The 26,883-nt window shown below is 39.4% G+C and overlaps 1 protein-coding gene across 2 annotated transcripts; it reads right to left on the reverse strand.

Annotated features, from left to right (window-relative positions):
- On the reverse strand, window positions 1-26,800 carry PRKCI (protein kinase C iota). 2 transcript variants are annotated; one of them, XM_071438092.1, is made up of 18 exons: window positions 26,514-26,800; window positions 19,342-19,463; window positions 14,842-14,931; window positions 13,437-13,487; window positions 12,160-12,245; window positions 11,000-11,140; window positions 10,115-10,169; window positions 9,588-9,646; window positions 8,932-9,108; window positions 8,110-8,207; window positions 7,267-7,353; window positions 6,517-6,652; window positions 5,942-6,029; window positions 4,884-5,009; window positions 4,701-4,780; window positions 3,673-3,762; window positions 3,249-3,364; window positions 1-2,505 (listed from the first exon to the last, which is right to left on the reverse strand). In XM_071438092.1, the coding sequence occupies exons 1-18, from the start codon at window positions 26,627-26,629 to the stop codon at window positions 2,418-2,420; spliced, it is 1,806 nt and encodes a 601-aa protein (XP_071294193.1). In that variant the 5' UTR covers window positions 26,630-26,800; the 3' UTR covers window positions 1-2,417. The 2 variants fall into 2 exon arrangements, with proteins under 2 accessions (XP_071294193.1, XP_071294194.1); XM_071438093.1 differs by lacking the exons at window positions 12,160-12,245; window positions 26,514-26,800 and having other exon boundaries at window positions 19,342-19,391.
- Window positions 26,801-26,883: the final 83 nt, after the last annotated feature.

The raw sequence follows: 26,883 nt of genomic DNA on the forward strand, positions 1-26,883 counted from the left end.
TCTAATATAAATGTTTTATTTAAAGTAAAAAGTGTGCACAAATAAAGGGAATGATTACACAACAACGTTCAAGACCATATTCCACATGAAACAGGAAAATAGTAGTGACAATATTAACTAGCAGAGCACCCATAGGAATCCAACTCGTGTACAAAAAAGAGGTTACTCCACATAAATACATCATGCTTCTGATGCAGACATGTTCTCCAAAAAACAAAACCTACTGCACTGGAATGTTTACACCCAATGTCCCTTCTGAATATTTATGATAGTTGCTGTATGCTTAACAATGAAAAATAACAGTTAATATCATGGCACTTTGGAGAAAATTAAAGTGTAAAAATGGATTTACTGTAATTTAAGATATTTGTCACTTTGCAACGTTCTTAATGGTTAGATATGCAAATAGAAAAGTTTTTTCTGTGACATTATAAAAAAAGTTAACTTTTGCTTTACTCTTCTGTGATGAATGGCAGAAATGTCCTTCCTTACATGAAGCCATTTCCCTTAATACCTTGTAGGAAATTATGCCACTGTTGAGACAAGGCTTTTCTTGTTTGCCTTAAATGATTCCCAGGTTTAATATCAGTTATGCCCTGATGTCTAAACTGATCACTTGGGTACCGGAGTCAGAGGCCAAACAATCACCATTGTGAGCAGTTCACTTGACCCCATTAGCTGCTCTTTAAAGGAAGGTTCACTCTGATATTTTAAATTTTAAAAGATGCAACTTGAATTTAAGGAAGCCTGATTTTTTAGCAGTGAGGAGATTACATGCTTTCCTGAAACTGAAGCCCCCCAAATCACTTCTCAGTTTTGGAAACTCAGCCCAATACTAAAGAATCTCCTATTCACATTGCAAAGAAAAACACGAACTAAATCTCATACCATGACACCAGTGTGGATTTGTGCAATCTCTCTGCTTGTAGCTGACATGGAAGTGAACAGACATACACCAGAAAACTTGTGCTATGAAATTAGTGTTGCCATACAAGGATTTTCACAGAAAGACACTGGCCAAGCAAAAGTCTACTAAAAGCTTCAGATAATGTTTGCCAACTTGGGCTTACAGATTCTCAGGTCTGCTTTCAGTGATGCTTATCTTGTCTTACAGCTCTTACAGAACACAGATTCCTTCCCTCAGTGTCTCTTAATCCCTTTTCCCCAAAATAATAACAATAAAAAAAAAAAGTGGTACATTTGGCATTTCTTCAGCTCAACACATTCATAACTATTGCTTTAGCATTAAAAATAAGAATTATCTGTGCTGTATATTACACTGCTTACTAACATGAAATGTAAGAAACACACCTCTTAGTCCTAGTTCCACCCATTCTTTCAATTGCTTTCCTTGAGCCTGCTACCAACATTTCAGGTCTGATTGTGAGTACAAATCACCATCTCTAAGGGCAGAAGTAAGGGAGTCATTGTGGACAGCACCTATTTTATTCTAGATATGCTTTTTCCACTGGCAAAGTGGAACTCATTCTCAGCAGAGTGGCAGTAAGATAAAAAAGGAACCAATGCCCTTTTCCAGGCTGTGGCTGTACCGTGTGCACTTCTGATGCAGTTAAGACAGCAAGTATAAAAGCAATAAATAGGGTGAGGTTCAGTATTAGCTGCCCATTACTGCTGAATTACTCTGTACAGATTTTAACTTCTCAAAGAGTTAACAGAATTCTTTCATTAAACTGACACTTGATGCCGTGCCCAACCCTTGCTGGAAGGGCCAGGCTAGGAAGGCACTCTCTGTATCAGTGTACAATTCCTAGTGTGAGTGCTGGAGCAAAGTCTACCGATTCTGATATGGAGTTAATAGTCTCCTTCAGGGTAGGATCAATATTCCCCACGAAAGCAGCCAGTCTTGACCTATTCAGTGTAAATATCTGCTCTCCTTGCTGTCATTTCAGTCTGAAGGGCACAAATAAAGCTCTAATTTCTATGTCTAGAACAGGGAAATCAGATGTTCAGAGAGAAGAGATTTGGAACTACAGAAGTGATAAGTTCTTTCTCATCTTGCTGAAAAATCTGAAATCCTTGAAGGATAATTTATTACATCACCTGATGCAATTTGTTTTCATTAAGCACTGAAAACCTTTCCTTGCTCAGAACACTGTACTGGCAAACTATACAGTCAGACCCTTTGTTCAGTCAGGAGCCCCAGAGACCAACTCCTGTATTACAATTCAAATTTGGCAAAATTGTTAGAAAGTTCTAACATTTTAAATCCGGCAGCTGAAGGTTCAGCCTAACAACTGTCCTGGACAATAATCAATACAAAAAGAAAATTCACACTAGGTGGTGGCAAGGGCAGGATGTTGAGTTACTCATTTTATGCAAGTGCATCCAAATGGAGAGATGTTTATCCATGCAGAAACAAACGGAGTAACAATTGGCACAGTTCAGAAATGGAGAATTCAGACACATTCCTCAGCTGACATCAAAAGAGGATTTATGTATTCAAAGCCTTCAAATTCAGACTGGTCAATCTTCTTCACAATATCACTATTAGGATTAAAAAACAATCATTAGTTGAGCAAAATTAAAAAGATAACATTAACTGATAGTTTGACTTAAAATTTAAACTGCTCAGTAGACTGCAATTGAGAAAATTTCCCTTCCCTCTTTTGTCCCTCTCTACCTTTACAGTTACCACTGGGTTCTTTTAACCCCAGTAATGGTACCAAAACACAAAACCCCTCAAAAGCAGTGACTGGGCTTCACTCACTAACTCACAAAGCAGTCTGCAAGGTTTGCAGTTTCAAAACTTGCCCTAAACAGTCAGTTTTGTAAGGACCTGAAAACATTAGGATGTGATTGATGCTGCACCTGCATCAGCAACTTTTCTAAACATAATTTGTACAGTCTGCATTTAGAAAGGGATGAGGAAGAAGTTGGATTTCAGACCCGATTAAGGTGCATAGGCAACATTTAATATACACAGTTTATATTTATATACTACATATTTATATGCTATGTTATATAAAACCCTATAAAAATTCCTAAAATGTGAACAACAAGCGGTTCAATCAAACTAGAAAGGTCCTGCCCTCCCCATCCCAAATCAGGGCCTCTCAAGAGTAAGGAACCACAAATCCACTACCAAAATCAAGCACATTATCATGCATTTTATAAAGGCTTTTCAGCCAGGATAATCTCACCTGACTACTATCAATATAAAACACCCAAACAAGTTTAAAAAAAAGCTTCTTCTCCTCTCTGAACTTCTTCAATTCCACATTACTTACTCATCATCTGGAGTGAGCTGCACAGGTTCATTGGTGAATTGGGAATCAAAGTTATCCAGACCAAATTCTCCAGATATATTTGGTTTAAATGGAGGCACCACTTGCTTTTGCTCCATCTAAGAATAAATGCACTTAGTCACACTGACAATGAATTACAACCAATTGAATTATTTTTAAATAAGGCTAGAAATTACTATTAAGTTTATTTTTTATACTTTCTACAATCCTTCTAATAATCTACTGCACTTATTGTGTGTAAAAGGGAAAAAAGATTGTGTATTGCAATTTTGGTATAATATAAATTAAGAGCTTAATGTTTTTGAGCTTAAGGTCCTCTCTTAGGCTCAAAACAACTTTGTCAAGCTCAAAACAACTTTGTCACTGCATGCAAAGAACCTCAGGCAAGGCAGGGGCATTCACATACCAGATCCCAGTCAACATTGCGGAAGAAGGGATGGCCCTGGATATCTGCAAACCCTGTCTGAGGATGGCAGCCCAAGCGTTCCTTTGGATCCTGTGCAAGGAGAAAATATTTCCAAATGAATGCCACAGCCTACACATGAATAAAATGCCAATGTTACAAATCCCATGAGAAATGAAACACCAGAGTTACAAGGAATGCTGAAGAACTAAATTAGCATTATTTATTTTGGAAACTGCTCAAATTTACCCTTTGAAATAGGGAGGAATATATGGAAGCCCTTAACTGAATTTTATATAACTGACTATGCTGATTTTCTTCATTTTCATTGAGACCTGTTAAACATGCCATAGGTTTTAGAGCAGGCTTGGTTAGATTACTAACAAATTTCATTCTTTCCCTCCACCTTCCCTTGCTCTTCCCTGAACAGATTATGCCAGGAGATCACACTGCAGCTCCTGGTAAATACTGTGGAAAGAAGCTTATTTTAACAAGACAATTCCATCTCCAGGTACAAACATGCACACACTACCAGGGAGCTGTAACAGTGTGCAGTGAATGGTGTGACTTCCTTAGAATAATTTATCCAAAACTGGTTTCTCCTGTATCTCTTTCTTCCCACTCACATAACACTCACTAAAAGCCAGCAAGTGCACATCATCCACTACCACACGTGCACCTTCTGGCTCTCAGGCTAGAGAGGCCCCTGCAAGCAGTGAGCACATCCTGCCTCTGCATCTCCCTCCAGGTAGTCATCAGAAGCTGTCCAAATGATTTGCTCAGCTGCTTCTCTCAGAACCAAACTAAATCTGGTAAATTTGTTCAATTCTCCAGGTTAAAGAAATCACTTGGAGCATTTCTATGCCTTTAACTTTGGAATTTACTTATAATCCCAGTTTGAGAACCAGGAGCTTCAGATTTTATGAAAAATATCTAGAATAGGGCCCCCAACCCCACTAAAATTCTGCTTTAGGCTCTCACCTTTTCTACCCTGTTTCTGTATATGGCAGATAAAGTACATCAGCTCTTACCTTGTTAAGGAAACTCTTTAGAACACCTGCTGCTTTCACAGAGAGGGATCGTGGAATTCGGATCTGTTTTTCCAAAATTACTGCAAGAAAACAAGGTTCCTATCAGCCTTTGCATCTTTGAAGTTAGTTTAAAGGCTAAGTAGAAGCAAAGCACTGAAGTGCAGGAACACTGATGGTACTTACCTTGGAAGAGATAATCCTCTGTGTTCTGGTCAGGGTTATCAGAACTCCCGACGATGTCAAACGGTGACCGGCCCGCCATCATCTCAAACATCAGCACACCAAGGGCCCACCAGTCCACGCTGAAGCCTGGAATTCAAGAGAGAAAACACCACTGGAGTTTTGCACAACGAAAATACCAACACCTCTGGGGCTAAAAACAGAGAAGAATAAGTTAAAAATTTAAGTATTGCCAGTCTTTCCAATTAGCTGAATAAAGGAGATAAGGACTGCAGCAGACATTACGTGGATCATTATGTACACAACAGGAGGAGATGCTCTGCAGAGGAAATGCAAGAGGTTAAAGGTTGGTGTTAAGCCCTTAACCAAGGTTTAGATAATATTTAAGCCTAATCATTACTAACCAACAGTGCATTATCCAGGGTGAGAGATAAGGCCAAGGAGGAACTGTGTGAGTCTTAATAGCAGCAAGTCAGTCATTCATGGAGCAAAGCATATCTCCCCTACTATTCACTGCTAAAGGAAATCCCCAGTAGCCAGGCTGGGGCTGATACAGTCTGGCTGGCCTAGAAAGCTTGTGATAAGCAGGAGTATCTGAAGCCAGCATGAAAGAAATATTTGATTGAAATAAGATAGTAAATTAAAAAAAAAAAAAACAAAATGTAAAGGGACATCTACTATCTATGCCTTTTTGCAATGAATTTGTATCTAATCTATCATTGCTGCCAAATGTAAAGCTCCAAAACCAAATACAATTCCAGACTGCAAGTATATCATCAGTAGTATCTAAAATAGTTATAAACAATAATAAATTTGGAAGACTCAAGCTATTCTTCAAGACTGTTCAGAAGAATTTAAAATGTGCAATGCAGAGTATCTCATTTGCTTTGTGTGATGTTTTCCGTTCTTCCTTTGAAGGCTTTATTTACTTTTTCAGACAGCATGTGGAATCAAGATTGATCATGTGTCTAATGGAGATTTTTACTTTCTACTGCTGAAACAACTCCAATAAGAAGAGATAAGGTGAAAGTTAGAAAGTAGCTACAAGAAATTCCATTTACCGTAATCCTCTCCGCGGAGAATTTCAGGTGCAATATAGTTTGGAGTCCCACAGAACGTGCTGGTTGTGTCACCAGGCCTCAGGCCCTCCTTTAGGAAAACATGGGGAGAAAATACTTTACAGTTAACTGAAGATCCCACACTTCTCTGCTAAGAGCTTCACTTTGAATTAATTAAGTCTTGAATAACCAGCATTATGGCAATTCCCTGGCAAAGTCAAAGCCGTGCTCCAGTGTCTTTGTAGTGACAAAAGTTTTCCCAGGGGAAACGGGCAGTGCCACAGAATCCAAACAGGAGCAAGTGACTGATCATTTCAACCTCTTTTGAAATCACCTTATCCTGACTATTTCAGCCAACCCCTCCCAGACAAGTTGATCCAGGAGCTTTATGTAAGTGTAGCCTGTGCACTCTGGCATTTGCCTTTTCTCCACATGTGGAAGTGAAATGAATATACAGCCTGTGTGCACTGTGTACGAAGAGAGATATTGAAATTTCACTTTAAAAGGCTCCTCATCTTTTAATTTATAACAATTTCTTAATTGTTGATTTTTCTTGTTAGCAAGAAACTAGATCTTACCTTGCACATGCCATAATCTGTGAGTTTAATATGCCCTTCAGAATCTAAGAGCACGTTATCCAGTTTTAAATCCCTGTAGATTATCCCTCGCTCATGTAAATAGTTCAGTGCTAGACTGATTTCAGCAGAATAAAACCTAGTGTAGAAAGAAATACTGATTAAGTAATCAAAACCCAAAAGCACAATAACACAGTCTTGGTAGTGTGATATTTTCTATACTATCTTAATATATTTTCTATACAATCTTAAGTATTTTATTCTTCTTACACAGAGAAGTGGCAAATTGTTTATAATCATACAAATGTTTCCATGCACTTTGAAAGTTGTCTTTAGTTAATAGTAATGTCTCCTGCAATCATCCCTTTTATCTCACCATCTGAGATTAAGCATATGCACCAAGAACTCAGCATTTGCCTGGACAGCTGGTAGTGGTTGTTGTACAAGAAACACATTGATATCATTAGATATGAAAAAAAAAATACCACAGAACTGTTCTTCTAGAAAAAAATAGCAGACTGAAGTCATACAGAATAATGCCAATGCAAACAGCATCTAAATGCTTCCTACTACAGTTCCTTCTTGAAACAAAAACATGGTGGCTTGCAGCAGCAAAAGGAGGATGCAGTTTCACATTTCTTAAATCCTTAACATCTGGAGAGGATTTGCTGGCTCATCCCTTATAATCTCTGCACTGCTGCACTCTGTCAGAAAACCACTGTTTTGATGCAAGAAATCTGGAATGAGACACACCTGGCATGTTCCTCTGGCAGCTTCCTCTGCCTCTGCATATGGAACATCAGATCTCCTCCATTGACATACTCTATAACAAAGAATAACCTGGAACACACAGGATTGTTACCAATGATTGTGTGCACAGCTGGAAGAGGTGGGAGATGTTACAGGTCTGCTATAGAACAATGCCCATTCCACTCCTCCCATCTCTGGCACCATAGCTGGTTTTACCTTTGAATAAATTCCCAAAGTTAAAAATCAAGTATACAAAGCTTCTCTAGATAATTCCTTCATTGCTAAAGGAATGTAATGTTCCCATATTCCTTATCCATTACAGGTACTGCTTGTCATTACTACACACATGGCTGTATGGAGCCACATCAGTTTCTATTACTGTACAGAATATAAAAAGAATAGTTTTCTTCTCTATTGCTTGGTTTTCCTTTTGAAAACTCACAGTCTCTTTTCTGGGTCTTGCTCACAGATTTGTCTTCAAAGAATCCAGGCAAGTTTGAGACAATTATTCCTTGGTTTTTGTACTTTTGATTTTCATGTCCTCAAGCCTTTTTTTCCTTCCATTCTACATTCTCTTCTATCACATATTCTCAATCCCCTTTTTCCTTTTAGGTGCACTTCTCTTCCTGTCCAGAATCCTTCCCACCACATCTACCAATACTGTACATTTTCCCCATCTGAAAACCTCAGATGCACATGGCACTTGGATCACAAAATACTACCAAGATTTACAAAACATTGACTTTGCTACCTAACACTTTATGCTGTAAATTTAGGCCTCTGAAGTGCCTGATAGGATGAAATGTTTTTAATAAGACTAATTTATTATTAATTTATGACCTTTACCTGCTTTCTGTCTGGAAGCAAGAGTGCAGTCCGACCAGAAAGGGATGATTTGAGGCCTGTTCAAAGACGTGTTTCTCTGTCTGAACCCAATCAATATCCTATTTTTTGAAGAAAAGTGACATTCAGAAAAGGATTGTTGCACTTCTTAGGTCAAGTATTAATGACAATTAGCAGAAAGACATTCAAGGGCTTTGCTGTCCTTGTTTTACTTGCAAGAAATGAAATATTCTACAGTTCTGAAATGTGAAGCAATAGCTGATAGCATACTTTTTATTTCCTGGATGTCCTCTACTCTTAGCCTCACTGTGGAAGCACCTTGGGAATGAAAACACTGATCTATAAACGATAAACTGGTGCAGGGAAATGTAAAGTAGTACCAAGAAATACAGAAAGAATTAATGGTAGACTGAGAAATAAATGCAGAAGCTCTTGGACAGCAAGCCACAGTCACTCCAATGTTTTCAGAGTAGTCTAAAGAAACCCAAGGAAAATCCTCAATAACAAGAAGTTTTTAGCAGTTTAATAGTGCAATTTCTGACATGTTTGCACTAATCACTGTGCAAAAATTGCTAAGATGGGGGTCTGATTTAACAAGCAACTAAAATAACATGGTGAGATTTCTTTGTGACAAAAACCCAGACTTGAACATATGAAAATCAGACTGCACCTGGTGACCTGCCTCGTGAACCTCCTACAGAGCAGTACAAGAAGCCACATGTAGAATTCTCACTGAGTGCTGCAGCCCAGACCTGGCTCCCACCTCTGGGGGACACTGGAGCTGTCTGGAAGAGTTGCCCAATTGACTGAGAACACCTTGCCCACCTCATCATCGTTGACGAGCTCTTTCTTCACCACCTTCATGGCATAAATGCGCTCGGTTTTCTTCAGCCGCACCAGCAGCACTTTGGCATAGCTGCCCCTTCCAATGACCCGGAGCAAATCAAAATCCTGCAGGCCCAGACTGGAGGAAGCTTTGCCACTTTCCCTAATGCTCATTGCCTGTGGATAAAGATGCATTGAAATGAGGAAGCAGCCTTGCTAGTGTCAGCAACTGCAAAAGTCAGCATTTCAAACAACATTTCAGAATTAAAATAAACAAGTAATTCAATTAACACTTGTTATCTTAAGACTGTACTGTCCTGGAAAGGAATGTGCTGGGAAACAAAGGAGGCAAAGGAGTCTTGGCAGATAAGAAATAAACCAAACAGAGAGAATTTAGAACACTTTCTCAATCAAAGCACATCTCAACTCAACTTTATTTTATTTCAAAATAAAGCAGCATGCAAGCCACACATGCATACATCTCAGGAGCAACTCAAATGTGCCCTCTGTGCTAATTTTCAGTTTGTGGCAAATTAAACTACTAAAATGTTGAAATTGAGACACACAGGCTTTAAGATCTCTGAAAATCCTCATGGGTTCCTTCCAACTTCAGATACTCTGTGATTCCATGAGTTAGCTTGGATAAGATATTTTACCTCTTTTTCTTCACCAACGTGGTCCAGGCTCTCATGACTTGAGGGATTGTATGGTATCACTGGAAGTGAAGAAAAATTTATTAGACTGATGCAACACAACAGGATTTTCTTCTGCCTTAAAATTTCCACAGTCAAAGAAACAGTTTAAATGCTTCCATTAGTCAGAGAAACACAGTTTAAATGCTTCTATTGCAAGTATTCCAAACAGATGGGTTGGCATTAGGACCATCACTCTGACTGCCACAAGAATACACGTTTGGTTTTTAGGTTTTTTTTGCCTGATCATGGCATTTTAATGCTTACTAAATGTAACTGACAGCATAAATTCTTCTTTGTTTAGTCAAGTTTCTGAAACTGGTAAGATGTGGAAAACTGGAATTTTTTATTTATATCCCCTTATCATTAAGAAGCTGTCTTACTTTTCTTATTCTATGAAAAAGCAAAAAAGGGCTTTTAAAATAATTTTACTTCAAAAATCACTTTTCAGCAACTTATAGTAATTTAAAGAAAAACATTATTGATCTTACCTGTTTCTACATTATCTGAATGCACTGATGATGGATCCATAGGCATTATTGGTTCCTGCAAACATAAACAGGATTTTTGTAATAGACTGTCCAAGTATCAGACACATTATTTTAGAATCAAAAAATGAAATTAATGAGCCCTGAGGAATATAATCTAGCTACTTTTTAACTTGATTAGTCAACATAGTTACTAAAACATACACAACGAAATAAACAACCACATTCTTTATTTTCCCTTTTTTCTACAAGTCATGATATGTTTCCAGAAGCTGCAGAAGAGACAAAAGAGAAAGAAATACAGCATATGAGAAGTGAGATAGAAAAACTCAAGTCCTTCAGCAGTATATATATATTAGTCAAACGAATTCCCAAAATACAGACTTAGATCTGTTTGCTTTATTAAACCAGGAGTAGTAATAATCTCAACTTTTCTCAGAACTTAAGAATTGAAGATGATTGAATTTCTTGGGAGAAAAGTCAAAATTTCTGCTCTTCCTATTCTTTTGCTGTAAATGGGAAATAGTCCAATAATCTATATTTAGAGAATTTAATCCACCTATCCATTTTGAAGATGCAAAATAGTGTGTACATATATACAGGCTATGCAACATCCCTGTGAAGGATGGGATAAATGTCCCTTATATGTGACAAGGGAAATAATGTCAGATTAGGCTCCTGTCTTGCTAGAAGTTGCAATTTTGCTTGGTGAACAACCAAACTTTCTTGCAAAAGTCATGGTAACCATAAAAATTCTGTTTCAACTACTGTGATTATTTGCAGGCTGCAGTTTGAAAACCAACAGTATAAAATGAGGGGAGGGGGTTATTTGTTTGATTGGTTGGTTGCTTCTTTTTTGAGACAATTTATCAGGTCAGTTTTACTTACTGGCTGTAGTGTGTGTCGGCCACATTCAATGTTGACAAGTTTGTGACACTTCTTGTGAACGAGGAGTTTGCAGTTGATGCACTTGTAGCCCTGGCGCCCCAGGCCCCATATCCGGTCAGTGCAGATGGCACAGTGAGCTCTCTGCAACCAGAAACCAACCAAACTCACTCAAGAGCAAAACTGAAGAATAAAAGGATCCAGCCACATGTGCATTAACCAAGCTCATCTCCTGTTTTCTCTGTAGTGAGTCCTTACAGAGGAAGGCAGGAGAGGAGAAGCTTCAACAACCAGCCAATGCGAATGGGAAGGTCACCACTCGCTGAAGGACATTCACAAAACAACTCCAAAGATCCATGAAAACAGGGTGCCTATGGAGGCAAGAGTAGATTTAACTGATTTAACTGTGGTGCCTTGACAGCCTTTAACCCAGATGAGGTCAAAAAACAAGAACAAAAAAGCTGAAGTTAGACATGAGGATGCTCAAGATGAAGTTTAGTGGAGACGATCTCAAGCATTAAGCACACAATACACTAAGCTTAGAGAAGAAGGAAAGATTATTGAAGCTGTCAAGGGACCTGACTTACTCAAATATTTTGGGTTTGGTTTGTGCTGTTGATGTTTTTAAACACAGCAGAGCCTTCTTGGTCCTTAGCTAATTATATGTGACCCTTGCTTCCTGAAAACATTCCGAATGGTTTGTTATTTTCAGTTGATTACATGGCACCGGGAACAGGCTGCCTGGAGAAACATCTCAGCTTTCTCCTTTAAAAGTCATGAAAGAAAAGTCCATGCATCATAAGCAAGTTCAGACCATTTTACTCCTAGAAGCTGAAAAACTGAGTATCTACTTTTAGCCATCTAATACATTCCAGTTTGCCCTCTGGGAAGGTTTTAATGGAACACAGGAGCTTTGACATTATGCTTTCAGAGTATATGTAAAGTGAATTGCAACCAATTTCTTTTGGTTTTTTTTCTAATTCAAGTTCCCGATGATTTAATATTGCTTAAGTTTCCTAAAGATACAGAATTACCAGAATTGTATAGACAAACAACAAAAAATGAGAATAAACTACCTGATAACTTTTCAAGGCAGTGGCATCATCATTATGAAAATAAGACATCCCTGTATCATGGCTTTAAGTACCCAACAAGAGTCTCACCCTGTTAAATCGTTTGGCTTGGAAAGTGTGACCATTTGCACAATAGAGCTTTCGCCACCGGCGGGCGCCTCGGCGATAAATGGACTCTAAGAGGAAAAACACAGGATTATATCCAGACAAATACAAACACAGAGCTACAGCATCTTCTCCTGGAGGTTTCTGTGCAGAGTAACCTGCAGACTAAAGTTTCACTCCTGCTCCTTACAGAAACAGAGGAATGCTCCAAGTATCTTTTTCCTTTTTTTTTTTAAGATTTGGAGAACATTTGAAGTAGAATATCCTGATCAACTCAAAATTAACTCTGATTTTTCTGAAGTTAAAAGGAACAGTGAGTCAAAAGAAGGTAAATTATCCAAACAATACAAGCACTTGTGTGCAAAGAATACACATACCTCAGCTCACCTTGGGGAGAAGCTGTGGGGAAGGGAAAGGAGGAAGGGAGGTGAATTGGGAGCATGTCCTGATTTATAAGATTGCTTGACAAATCCTCCAGTGTTTTAAATCCACAGCTGCCACTAATAATTTTTTTTCTTTTTTTAGCTATTACTTTATTTTTCATTACTTGAGGCATGTCAGAAACCAAAACTGAAAACTGAGATATGAAAAACTACACTGAGCTGTAAATATCTTTCTGATTTTGTCTGCAACCTCATTTTTTAGATAACCAGCATTACCCATTCTGCCCAAGTTAACTTTTAAACATGCATTTGTAGATTGGATTGGTCAGAGATTTGGACACCAAGCTGACAGATGCTTGTGTGCATAACAGACACACCCTTTCTTATAAAACTTTAAGAGTGGGGGGAAATAACCTCTTTAATGTCTAGAACAGTTAACACACTAGCAGTTTTTGGAGAATCCTCCTGATAGCACCTAAACATCAATTTCAAATGAATTAACCACAGATGTGTAAATAGTGACATGACAAGTCATTACCATTGTTACAAGCCTCTGCTCACAACTGTCAGCCAGCAATCTGGCAAATCCCCAAAAGACAGGAATAGGATAAAAAACTGTCATGAATGAAGAGGCAAAAGCAAGGAAAGCAGAGTGACGTGGATAGTTAACAGGAATGTGAAATGCTTATTAACAATGATTCAGAAGTGAAAAACGTTAAGTTTAGCAAGATTTCCTCTTCCTTTTAAATATTTGATTTTTACAGATTTGCATTATTAATATTCATAAGTCTGGGATGCGAAACCAAAGAACGTCAAAATTTGCTAAGACAGGAAATCTGAACTGATTTTCTGTATTTCTTAGCTGAAATGTCTACTTACTATCTTCTCCTGGACAAGGCATGCCAGGCCTCTCTGGGACACAAGGAAACACTGCAAGAAAGACATTAACTTCTGATTAGCTTTCATTTCAGATAGAAAATAAATATTTGGGTTCAATACAACACTCATGAAAGGCATTCAACCATCTAGAGAACAGCACTGACTGCACTTCAACAAAACCTTCTTTAAGAACAGGTGAGCTGCAAACCACCACAAATCCCTTTTGCTGGGCATAGCAGTGACATACATGAGAAATACACTCAAATAACAGAATAAATGAAGCTATTTCTTAAAGACAGTAACTAGAAAATGTAATGATTTTGGTTTTTCATGTGGCCAATGTTCACAGTTAGTCAAGATTTCTAAATACTATAAATGGCTTATATGACAGTGTCCTAACTGTTACAGAGGATGTCGACTATGTAAGTATTTTTTTTTCACAATTTATTTAGCTTCAGTAACACTACCCATCTTCCACAATTTATTTGGCTTCAGCAGCCATCAGAGAGAAGTATAAATTGGACAGACAGCCCTGGTGTCAGTTTAATCAGAAGCTTATCAAACACAAAAATTAATGGAGAAAGGGCAGATGAAAAACTCGACCTGCACAGAAGCAGGTGAAATCTATCCACAAATGGATTATATTCTTCCCCTTTTTAAAACTCTCTGTGGGAAGCTGGAAAACTGTCTTTTCCTTTCAAATGGGCTGATGATAAACTAGATATTTGGTATATTTTTAAGAACAGGAGCCTGTTGAGATTCTGTAGTGTAACACACCAACACTTCATAATGATGATTTTTCTGCTCTCATTTCTGATAAACCAAGATTGACCTTCTACTGATAAAAAGTTACAAATAGCTAGAAAAATATTCTGGAGAAGCTGCCAAAATAGGCATATAACCCTGAACAACAAAAATTGAGCAACTACACATTAAACAGGGGCATGACATTATTAAGTTTAAAACTGAAGTACTTAATTTTAGAAAAGTTGAACTTTTGATTAATCTGCCATCACAAATTGAGCTCATTAACTTTTTTCCCTAATAGAGATGCTGCTCTAAAGCACTTATTCATAATCAACTTCAGGATAATGTATAACTCTAATAAATAAATAAATTGTACTTTATCACTTCTACCATTCACTGCCAGTAAGTGTCTGAAGGCTGAATGAATGAAGAAACAGAGACTGGATTTCATGAATAAACTAACAGCAAATTATTTTTTTCTCCCTTAATTTAAAAAAGCAGAGCTAAAAGCACAGTGAATGGTTGTCAGCATCACTTGACAGGATGGCCACAGGCCTGAGGGGAGAACGGTGTGAAAGGCACAGAATGGAAGGCAAGAATTCCACTCATTCACAGGTACAAACATGAGCAGCAGTAAATTTCAGTAAATTTCACCTACCATGGATCAGAAGCTCTGAATCCTTGTTTAGTTCATACAACCTAAAGGCCTCTTCTAACTCCAGCTGAGAGGAAACAGTACATGGATCTCCTGTGGAAAGAAAATATCACAAAACTCAACCCAGGTAATTCCATACCATTCAGTAGTTCCCAGTAGTTCACAGTTGGTTCCAGGATAATTGTTGTAGAAAAAATCCAATATTCTCAAATGTGTTAGTATTTATTCTTAACACTGTTCAAAGAGTATATCTGAAAATAGAGTAATATTGAATTGTTTCAGGGAAAATAAAAATATGGGATATTCCCAAGAGGCAAGCAGATCATAAGAACAAAACATCATTGCTACAAGAATGGTTATACATTGTTTCAGTACAGGAGGTGCAGGCTGTATTCCAGCACCTAAAAGCCTTCTAAGATTACCTTTTATTTCTTGGATTTTTAATTAAAACTGAGTCAATTCAATTTTCACAGCTGCTTCAGCACTGCCATGACTTGCACCAGGAGCTGCAAAAGCAGTTAGAGCTCAAGTCTCTCCTCAAACCTCAAGGGAAACTTTTGACAAATAACATAATCTAAGTGCAACACCCTGTTTTTCTCATCTGTAACTACTACTTTCACACTCACACAACTATTTGAAATAAAATTCCTTAAAGAAAGGACACCAAGGCAAAAGAAAGGTGGGAGTTGGCTGGCTTTGTTTCTCATTTTTTTTAATAAAAGAACTGCAGCTTTGTTGACCATTTGTGATGGTGCAGACTAAATGACATACCAAATCCTTGATGATAAAGTTTCTCAAACTTTTCTGGTTTTTTTTGGCACCGGATGCAGATTAGTAACATTATTAAAAAATTACCCCCCTAAAAGAATAAGCCTTTTCCAAAATAATACTGTAACTGAAACATTTTAGAAACAATGTTGAGTCTCAATCATCACTGCCCCAAAGAAAGAAAATACTTCTAGTTATTAGCTTAACTTTTTCCCCCCCTTCATCTACACAAGATGTTCTGTGCAAGAACAAGGGATTTATCGCTGCCTGCTTGTCCTCCAGCAGGAGCAGCTCATTTTTAGCCCAAATATCATACAGCAAGTCTGCCTTTCCATATTCCTAATTTTCAACAGAAATAATACTTTCCATGTCTTTAAGTGGCAAACTGGCTATGGGTAACCAAACTGGAGGAAGGCAGAATAATTTCCATCCCAGCTAAACTGGATCCAGTCTGGAAGTTTTACTGCTTTGAGTCCTCAGTCAATGCCACAGTCAGAAAGTTCACAAGCAACAGACCATTAACTATTCTCTTTGTGTTTTATACTGCAAGGCATCTAAATTAATACAGCCACAGCTAAAGCTTTTCAGTGCAACCACACACCCAGCAGCAGGAGGTATTTCAACTCACCCCACAGAAGCTTTTCCAGAGAATTTGTTTTGTTTCTAATGTATCACAATGCATTTGTTCCAATGTATCTTCCCTCAGAACAGAAAGGACATGGACCTGTTGGAGCCAGCCCAGAGGAGGTCACCGAGTTGATTACAGGGATGGAGGACTCAGCTATGAGGAAAGGCTGGGACAGCTGGGACTGCTCAGCCTGGAGCTGCTTTGGGGTGACCTAATTGTGGCCTTCCAAGACCTGAAGGAGCCAACAAGGAATGTGAAGAGAGAGGACTGTCTACAAGGGATGGACTGACAGGACAGGGGGAATGGCTTCACACTGACAGAGAATGGGTTTAGATCAGATATTGGGAAAAAATTCTTCCCTGTGAGGGTGGGGAGGCCCTGGCACAGGGTGCCCACAGAAGCTGTGGCCTCCCCATCTCTGAAGTGTCCAAGACCAGACATGATGGGGCTCTGGGCAACCTGGGATTGTGGAAGGGGTCCCTGCTCATGGCAGGGGGTGGAATGAGATGATCTGTAACATCCTTCCAACCCAAACCATTCTGTGGTTCTGTGCATTCTATGCTATTGCAAAAAATATAAATAATAAATGTAAATGGTCCATTTTCAGAGTTCTGTCTTTATTGTTTCCTGCACATCAAAATCCTCCAGATGAGTTTTGAAGCCACCAGTCATTTTCCACCAAACCACTTCCCCCTAGAGCTGGACACCTGGACACCACAGTGCCCACCCACAGCACAAACTTACACTGTGCAGAGCAGGATGGGAGGAGAAGGAACAATTGTGTTTACTCAGACTCACTATGAGAATCAACAAACCAGTTTTTCTTCATTTGTTTCTGACACCTGTGCAAACAGTTCTGTGTTTCCTTTTGGCAGAAGCAAAAGAGGGTCTCAAGAACAAGCAAACTCAGAACAGAAGGTTTACAGACATCTCTCTCAACAGGCTCAAGTAGTACAAATTTGGGATACATAGGAAAATATTTACTTTTGAGTTATATAGTGAGAAACAACAGACTGAAGACACACACAAGGCCAGTGTCCAACCCACAGGATGTTTCAGAAGGCAGAGTGAAGCTGAACTGACCATATATGGAAAAAATAGAAATTTGTATAAAATCAAATGAAGTTCATTGTATTTTCCAGTTGTATCTGAAGATTTGGAAATGACTCCACTCAATTAAATTAAATCTTTGTGTGCCATTACCTCTATGAAATCAGAGTAGCTACATGTGAAGCCCTCATCTTGCAAAGACATTTAGTATTTGACAAATCAAAACCTCAGTGTCCAGGTAAATCCAGTTTAGTCAGGAAGGAGTGATGCCCCAGACGCCTTATCTTCTCTCAGCCTATAAAAACCATGAGTAACAGTTGTGTAACAAGTACCAGCCTACAGCACACATTTCCTCATGCTACTGTTAAACAGTGAACCTCAGGTTGGTGGAGAGGATGTGATAGAGGCATTTTCCAGTAAAGCAAAACAAGTTTCTAGAAAGAATATCAACTGAAAACACTACAGAGTGGTGCTGAGAGAAGAGGCAGGGAGCTTGGCAAGAAGCCATGTATTGTACATGCAGGAATTATTCACAATAAAGACAGGAGGATTTGCTTTAAACACATTCCTCATTGGCAGATTAACTTTTTCTCCACTAACATTAAACAGTAAGTCAATGATTAAAGCAAACATGGATTGCTTGTGAAAATCAAACCCTACAGATGAAAATAGTTCAGGCAAACCACAACCTTCCTTTTTTAAATTAACCAATCTCTAATTAAAGAGCCGAAATTGAGACAGAACAAACTGTGACTTCAAGTAAATTACTGAATCAGTACAAAATGTTTATTAAAAATATATCTATATATTTCCTGCTATGACTGACACTTCAGACTCCTCCACTGCAGTGAGGAGTCCATTATCTTCCTGATGATAAAACAACACAGCCAGTATATTATAAAGTAAATGTTCAACTCCCAGTAGCTCTGCTGCACAGTTCAGCCATAAACACTGTTCATTTTACTGTACTGCATCTGCCTGGCATAAATAACTTTGGAATGACGAGGAGAAGAAAAAACCCCACCTGCTCAGACTCCCAAGACCATATAATCTTCAACACACCTGCCTATATGGCACTTCCAAAAGTCAACTTTGCTCCACGTTTAGCTTTAGGCTGAATGAACTGGCAGTGGCCCAGTTTGAAACGGGAGGAAACAGTTCCATAAGCATCATTTATGCTGATGGCTGCATGCAAACACCAACCACAGCCAACAAATCACTGCACACTGCAGCCTTTTATGCACTGCATCAGCTAAAATAACTCCACAGCAATCTCATAATTCAGAGGGCTCTTCCTTGTAGCTGTAGCTCAAAACCTATGTGTGGGATGAACTAATTCCACTGAGAAAACAGAACCTACAAATAACCTTAAAAAAAACTACTACTGTACACAGACAGCTCAATGGATGACATCTGTTAACAGGGAGAACAGACTCTGGATGTTTTTCATCCAAGGTAAACTTTAGGATGGATTATGTAAGCACTGAAGATGAGTTCTCAGTCAAGGCTGTCACTGCACTTTGATGAAAAGTTACCACACATCATTAGTATTTGGAAGAAGTTTTATTATTAGCTATATGTTAATAGATTTTAGGTTGCTAAAGTAACAGCTGATAATAACACTTGAGATATAATTTTTTGGTTACACATACATCTCAACTATACATTAAATTATATCAATATTTTAGATAAAGACTGCAATTTGTATAACTTAATGTCCATTTAACTCTTTCAAAAATATAGGCTATAAAGGGAATCTTCATCATTATAAAGGAGTACTTTCTGTTGCCTTCATAAGAAATCCTAACATTGAATTAACATTTTCGTAGTCACTGAGGTCTTGTTTGGTTTATAAAGACAGAGAGCAAGCTACACACTAAGTAGTGTGAAACAAATACCTCTTCATTAAGCTCTACTTAAGAAGGCATTGGATAACTTATTTTTGGAGTCAATTCTGTGTTTTATAAGCTTATCTTATGAAGGCAGAGGGAAAGGAAAAGATGAAAGGCACAGAAAAGCTGGGAAGCTGAGCCATGTACTGATGAGCACTGATTTACCTTCCTCATCAATCCACTTCATGGTGAAAAGCTGCTCGTTGTCAAAGGAGCACATGTCTCGAACTTCACTGCACAGGCCCTCAAAGGAGATGGAAGGCTCAAAATAGGTTATCATGATGTCCCTGGGAAAGAGAAAAATAAACTTCAGAAACTATTCCACTAAACATAACACTGATCATCATCTCCAACACCTTCCATACACCACTAATATTAAATATTAACCCCATCCCTAATGCATCTTCCACCAAAAAATAAAGTACCTAAGTTCCCTTCTTATAGCAAAGTCGGGCTCCAAGTGATTTTTATTACTTGACATTTAACCTCCAGGTATGTGCCTCAGAAAAACTCAGATTTTATGCCCATACATAACTATGGAGTGAGTTGCAGCAGACATTAACCACACAGAGAAATTAGATCTCTTAGACCAGTGGAAACTCAAGAATGAAATGCTGCAAATGTTTAACATATTTCTGGTTTTACTTCCTCTTTAACAGTTATTTAGTTATTAGTAGCAAAATGTAAAGACACATACATCTACTCCAACTAAATTTTGATTGTGTAGATGTTATGAAGAATTAATGACAAATACTAAACAGATTTCCTAGCAGATTTGGGGGCATGTGCAAATATTCAAAATGCCTTTAAAAAAAGAGTGGTGTTTCACACAATGAAGGGGAAGGCTGACAGAGAGCCATATACTTAGAATTGAAATGTACTGCTTTACTCATATGCAGAATGGGTATTTCTGTGATAACTAAAAGTGAGTTAACCTGGTTTTAGTATGTTAGCAAAAAATGCTGGCCCACTGTATTGGCTGGGCCTTAAAGGGGTACAGGTGACAGGGCTCAGACCCTTAACCAAAGGAGTTGGGAGACACAGTTAGAGGAAGGCTGTTTACAACACACTCCTCAAACACAGCATAAAAGCTCCATATTTGAGCTACCAGTTCAATTTTCCCATAAAAACCTCCCCCAGCTGGATTTGCTCTGGTGGGTGCCAGTGCCCAGGATTACTTGGGGGAGCTAAAAAAAAATAATTGAAACAACAGAGTTTTTACCTGGTCAGAAATCCCATCAAGGTTCCTACCAGACTGAAGTGTAGCATGCAGCAAGTTAAATATCTTTAAATCATCGTGTGCATGGGCAGATTGAGATCAAGAAGGTGACTTAACATAAAATGCTGTGGTTATGGAACCGGAACAGTGCTCAGGAGGGGCAGAGAGCACACAAAAACCAAACTGCTTGCCTGAGGCTCCTCTGAGAGCAGCAGCAGGAATAAAATCAACTGGCAATTTCTAAGCACTGTGTAAGAACAGAGAGCCAGCTTCTGGATTTATGAGAATCATCACTTGGGCTAGGTTTAGTTAGGGGACAGACTCCAGGAAATACAGCAGATGTGTGCCCAGGATAAACACAGCATCTCTTCAATAATCTGAATAAAGCAGTCAAAAAGCTGCTACGGATTTGGGAGAGGAATCGCTCCTGTTCTTTCCACGTGAGACAAAATGCAAAACAAACAACAAGTGGACCCTGGTATTTAGACACAGCACAGTCACTTACAGCAAATGGGGCTTTATTTGAAAGACCCAGTCACATCCATCCAACCCAGCCAACTCTTCTCTCAGACCCAAAGGCCTCCCTTTGCATCTTTTACTAAAACACCAGCTGGGAGCCCAATGCCAACAAGGTGGATCTGACAGTGTGTCACTGTCACAGACACACAGCAGCCACCTCACAGCAAGCCTGGATTAGCAGGCAAAGCCTTAACCTGTATTTCCTGTTTTTCCGGGAAGGAAATCAGGCACTGCTTAGTTAGCAGCTTCACTGAGTTTACCATCCCTTCCTTGATTCATATTTTAGCACAGATATATTCACTGTAGAATATGTTCTTAAATAAAAAAATTAGTTCTGAAGAGTGCTGAGAAGCCAAAGTATTTATATTTATATATATTTACATTGCAGGGCTTTCTGGGATTGAACTAGCCAGTAGAGTTTGTTAAATGACTGCTACTGCCAGAAAAGCAGAAAGTTACAGACCACACTTTTTGAGATTAATCACTGATGCTTCAGCAAAAACTGAAGATTAAATTATATATATATTAGGAACATCTGTTCAGCACATTTTCAAATGTGATGATTCAAGCTCACTTAAAATAGACTTATTTGTACTGCAGCAAAAAGGAAAAATCACAATGTTAAGATGTACTGAACAGCCTTGGAATCTCTTCATATCTCTAAAGTAAAAACCAGTACCAAATGAAAAAAACCCCAAACTCTTACTCCTTGTTGGCAATTTAAGTAGCACACCAGTTTTCCTTCAGAAAAAAAGAGTTTAATTATTTCAGAATTTAAGCATGTTCTCTAAATTACTACTCTAATACCTCTAGCAGGATATGTACCAAAGAGTTAAAAAGCAATTTGGAATATCTCTTCTGCTATAGCAGACAGTAATCAGTCTTTCAGAGAACTCTAGCCAACAGCAATATTAAAAGAGAAAGATGATGTCAAGTATAAACAAGGTTCCACAAGCAGTATCTACATAACACAGGAACTGAAAGGTCACAGGTCTCTCTATTGCTTTATTTTGCCATTTGAACTCCCCTGATGACCCTGACACTTCTGCTGACACAGGTCTCACTTCCACAATGGTTCTGCTGTCACTCCTTGGTGTCTCCACACTTCTTGCCCCCAACACAGCACTGGTGATGCCTTCCTTAGGAAAAAGCTGCATTCACTCAAGCCAAGAAGAAGCTAAACTGTATTGAGAAAAAAGTTTGCATTTTAAATTAAAGTTAGTTGGCCAAATGAAGGGACAAAGGAAAGTGAATATGGACCATAGCCTGCTGACTTGCATTAAAGATACAAAATGTTTTCTTTTACTGAGATGTGGGGAAAATGTTCTTGACAATATCTTTCCTTGTGATGAAGATAAGATTATACACTGCTTGGAACAAGCATGTTTGTCACAAAGCTATCCCAAGGTGAAATAAATATCTTTGTTTGTCCCCTCTTGGCACACATAGGAAATCAGAAGAAAATCTGATTCAAGCACACCTTTTGCAGCACCACATCTGGAGGTGCCAATTAACTCTCACTATGGAAGCACCAGACTTTTTACAATTTGTTTTAGTGCTATTGTAATTGGTCTTAATCAGGGACCTGTGAGTGGGAAACATGCAAATATACAAGACAGAACTTGTCCTGAATTACTTTCACTGCATATGCTATCACTTCTATCTTTCATAAATATTAATAAAGATCATTTATTCATACTACTAGAAGGCCTGTCGGAGTCAATATCCTGCAAAAACAAGAATCAGTAAAACATAAATCTTAGGAAGACTGAGAAAAGGCAAATGGTAAATCTAAACACACTAGAGAACATATTTTAAATACATATAGAAGACCATATTTTCCACCTTTCCTGAGATCAAACAGCTTTCCTCACTTTCTTTTACAAACCATCCAAGATCTGTAACGTCCCTCAACAAAAAAAAAAAGAACCATCCAACACAAAAATCTCAAAACTAATGCCAACAATTAAACACAATTCAATATCTGTACCTCATTTTTCACTCTGATCTTGAACTCCTGTGAGAGAACAACCCTGTAAGAACAGACACTACTGCTTTAGACTTTTCCACCGACAGCCTCACATATCCCATATTATGTATGGGGGAATGTACAGACACATTACACATCTCACCTACATATCCACACATGCATCACACACCTGGGCCAGTCATTATGGCTTTGAAAAGGTCTAATTAGAGCTCCCTACAATGAACCCCCACAGGACTCCTGGGAAATTCTGCTGTGTCAGGGTCATTTCTGTACTGTGAGGTGCAGCCACTGCCATTCACAGCCATTTTAAGTATTGCTTTCCCCTGTGCAAGTCTGTTTTTCTGGAAAAAATATATTGTCAGAAAGCTAAATAAATTAATATTGAAACAGTAAGAGGGGAAAATGTATTCACAGGCTTAATTCAAAGTTTTCTTAAACTGAATACTCTCCTACAAAGAACTTGATTGCCAACAGACAACAGAAGATGCTGTACTGAAAAACTGATCAAAAACAGTGCCCAAGATAAAGAAAAATAAAAAGAAATTATGCAAGAATTCAAGAATCCTTAAGAAATTAATACCCTGGAAATCTTCATGGAGGTATATTTTGATTTTACAATTAAAATATATTTTCTCCTCACGCTTTTTCCACTCATGTAATAAAAGTAATTAAGTAATTAAAATTAAGAAAAGAAGCAGGTTTACCATGTATCATGAGAGGACAGTCAGGTGTGTTCTTCATTTGAACCAAATCAAACTGAAGGCGAGCAAAGCATTGGCATCAACCCCTTTGTATTAAAAATCTAACCTACATTACAGCCTACACAGCTAGAACCAGCATAAAATCTATGTCAGGCACTGAAACAACACATGCTAGCAGATTTAATCGTGACAGAAAAATGGTTATTATAGCTGTTTGGTTTTTTAAATCAGCATGAATTCTGCAGGATTCCTTGAGCACGAGCAGTGAATTATTCCTACCTGTTCCCTACTCCTACAACAGACGTATGCATGATATAACAACTTCTTGTAGTGACCTGAAAAGCATCTCCAGCAAACGAGGTAAGACAAAAGGTAAACTTTGAATATCATCAGAGTGCCGAAATGGTTGTAATTACAGATGCTGATTAGTGCCATACACTCGGAGCTGCTCTATTTTGTTATTGTATCAACAAAAATCCACCTCTGGGGTAACAAAGTGAATTCCTAAAAACCCCCTCAGGAATCTCTGTTACACACACTGCACAGATCACAGTAACTCTCTAAAATATGTATCACTATTTTAAGAATTTTAAACAACCAATCCTATGTGGAAGATAAGCACAGTTTAACTGAGAGAAGAAAATACCTGGAAAAGCTCAGCTCAATGCCCTAATTCCCAAGTCTCTGGGAATTGCCCATCCCCTTATTCTCATGATCTGTGTTCATTTTTAGGAAAATTTCCCGTCCTATTTTAACATATTTCATGAATTTAAGATAAAGAATTACCACTGCAAGGTTCAATGAAACAAAGACTCTTCAAAGGGTCCTGTGTGAAGTCTTTGTCTTGGCTGAGAAAAGCAATTGGGCTCCCGGCCAGAGCCAGCCGAGTTTTGGGGATGCAGGCTGGGCTCTTTGCCCCAGGGAAGTATCCCGACTATCAGATTCCCAAACGTTTCAAGAACAAATCTGTGCTTCCAAGTGGCTGGGTTGGGTAGGCTTGGTGGTTTTTTGTTTCTTTTTCTTTTTAACCAGAAACTCTTTTTGGAAGATGAAAAGACCTTCATAGCCAGACTTTCCCAATAACTTCTACAACCCACTTAAATGCTTCCATTAAAAGGAAATTAGGAGAGATTAACGCTTCCTGATTAACACTGTTTCCCATTAATTCCTCGACCCAGCTCTGAGACAGTTTATTTGAAGAACGGGGAAAAAGCTGCCTTTGGTATCAGCATTCAGTTCTCAGTCTCAGAGTCATTTCAGGGTAAGTGCTGGTAAAATGTTTGGCTTTGATATCCACTTGATAGTGCAAGTCTGAGAAGGGGCTTGAGACTTTCTGTTGTAAGAAAGTGGAGAGAATAATTTGCCAACATCTCAAAATAAATCATGACTAAGGCATTCAGCTTGTTAGTTTGTTGGTATTCACAATGGTTAACCAACACCCTCTATGACTCAATGCCATTATTAAACTGATAACTGCATTAACAGATAAAAAGTCAATGGACAGACTCAAAAGAAACATTCCAGTGCCTGTGAAATTATTACCAGTGTCATGAGCCAGCATTCCTGCCCAATGTAGCAGATTTTTTTCCTCACTCCCACAGCCCTGGGCTGATTCCTCCCTGTGCTAAAGCAAGAATCCATGTGATTGCATGTCGAAATGATCAAGATTAAAACTGACCCAGCAGAAGAAAAATAAATGGTTTTCACCCAGAGGAGTTCCGGTTTTAGTTCACTGTCTGACCAAATGAACACCTCTACCAGCTGATTGCCAGGGGCATCTTTGCTTCCTTAAGAAAAAGTGGATTAAAGGGACTGTGAAACAAAGAGCTCAGAATTTCACATACTTTGACAGTGTCTCACATGTCCTTTAAAGCCACCGACTGTGCCAGTCTCTACAGTAACTTCTACAGACTTCTGTCAAGAAAAGCCCTAAAGCAGACACAAGCCAGAAACCAAGCACAGCAGCAAATACCAGATGCTCAGCATAGTTTCTCTACCTCTCCTTAAAGTTACACAGCTAGAGATAGCAGAGAGTAAATACTGAAAATTATTACACCTCTTCTTATGCTTAACACATATAACTGGAAGGAAGCTATTAAGAGCATCGTGTTCACACTTAATCCAAAAATGCAACCTACATTGTTTTCTGCTTAGATCACCTCCCCTCAAACTTAATGGTCCAATGAACTACTGGCAACCCCTGCACTGAAACTTATTAAGTCCTGTAACTGTTACTATTTAATAGCTGGCTGTGAATCCAAGCCAGAAACGTTTCTTTTGCTCTGTGTGTTATTGCTGGAGAGACACTGAATTAGCACAAAAAATTCAGATTTCCATTTCACAGCCGTCTAGTATTTTGGGTTTTTTTTAAGAGCAGAAGTATAATTGACAGTAGAGGCATCCGAGTTACCATTCACAGACTCCCCTGGAAATCGCTCGGTCCCTGGCAAACAGCCTAAAAACCCATGAAACAAATTTTCATACAAACATCCTCTTCCTTTAGTCCTGAACATCACTTAACATAGAAAGACCAGGAGAAAGCTGGATCCCAAACATCCTGGCGTGTGTTATGAAGGGATATGTACTTATTACGGGCAGCAAAGGCCTGGGGTGAAGGGAAGCAGGGTGAGCAGGGCAGAGGCTGCTCCAGCAGCACATCCTTGCTCACCGGGACGGCCACTCCAGGAGAAGGGAGGCTCCGACTTCCCCCCGAACCCTGACACCAGCCCTGCACTTGACACCCATTTCAGCACGGCCGGTTGGTCGTGGAGTGTTTTTCCTCCGCTCTTTCCCTCCTCCCCTACAAGTCAGGGCATAGCCAGGGCTTGAGCCAGGAGCATTCCCGGGTGCCCCGAACAAACGCTGCTCTCCGCCCGGCCGTCCCCGGGGGCTGGGCGCCCGCACTCACCCCTTGTAGTAGGCTTTCACCCGGACCTGGTGGGCGCTGTCTCCGCCGAGGCTGCCCCCAAGGCCGCCCGGAGCCGACATGGTGCTCCCGGCGCCGCCGTCCCGCTGTGTCGGCATCGCCCCCGAGGCGGGCCGGGGCAGCCGCAGGCTCGGAGCGGGGGAGCCGCAGGGTCGGAGCGGGCCGGGGCGGCGGCTGCGCGACCCCCGCGCCTCCAGCGCGCCCCGCCCGCGCCGGGCGGCACCACGCGCGGGGGCGGGAGGGGACCGCGCAGAAGGAGAGGGGGAGCGGAGCGGTGCGAGGCGGCGCGGGAGGGCAGCGCAGGATTTCTCCCGACGGGGCGGAGCAGGCGCCCGGAGAGCGCCGGGCGGCA

Source organism: Agelaius tricolor, unplaced genomic scaffold (assembly GCF_023055355.1).
Source record: "Agelaius tricolor isolate 1412-34295 unplaced genomic scaffold, bAgeTri1.0.p SCAF_12, whole genome shotgun sequence".
Lineage (NCBI taxonomy): Eukaryota > Metazoa > Chordata > Aves > Passeriformes > Icteridae > Agelaius > Agelaius tricolor.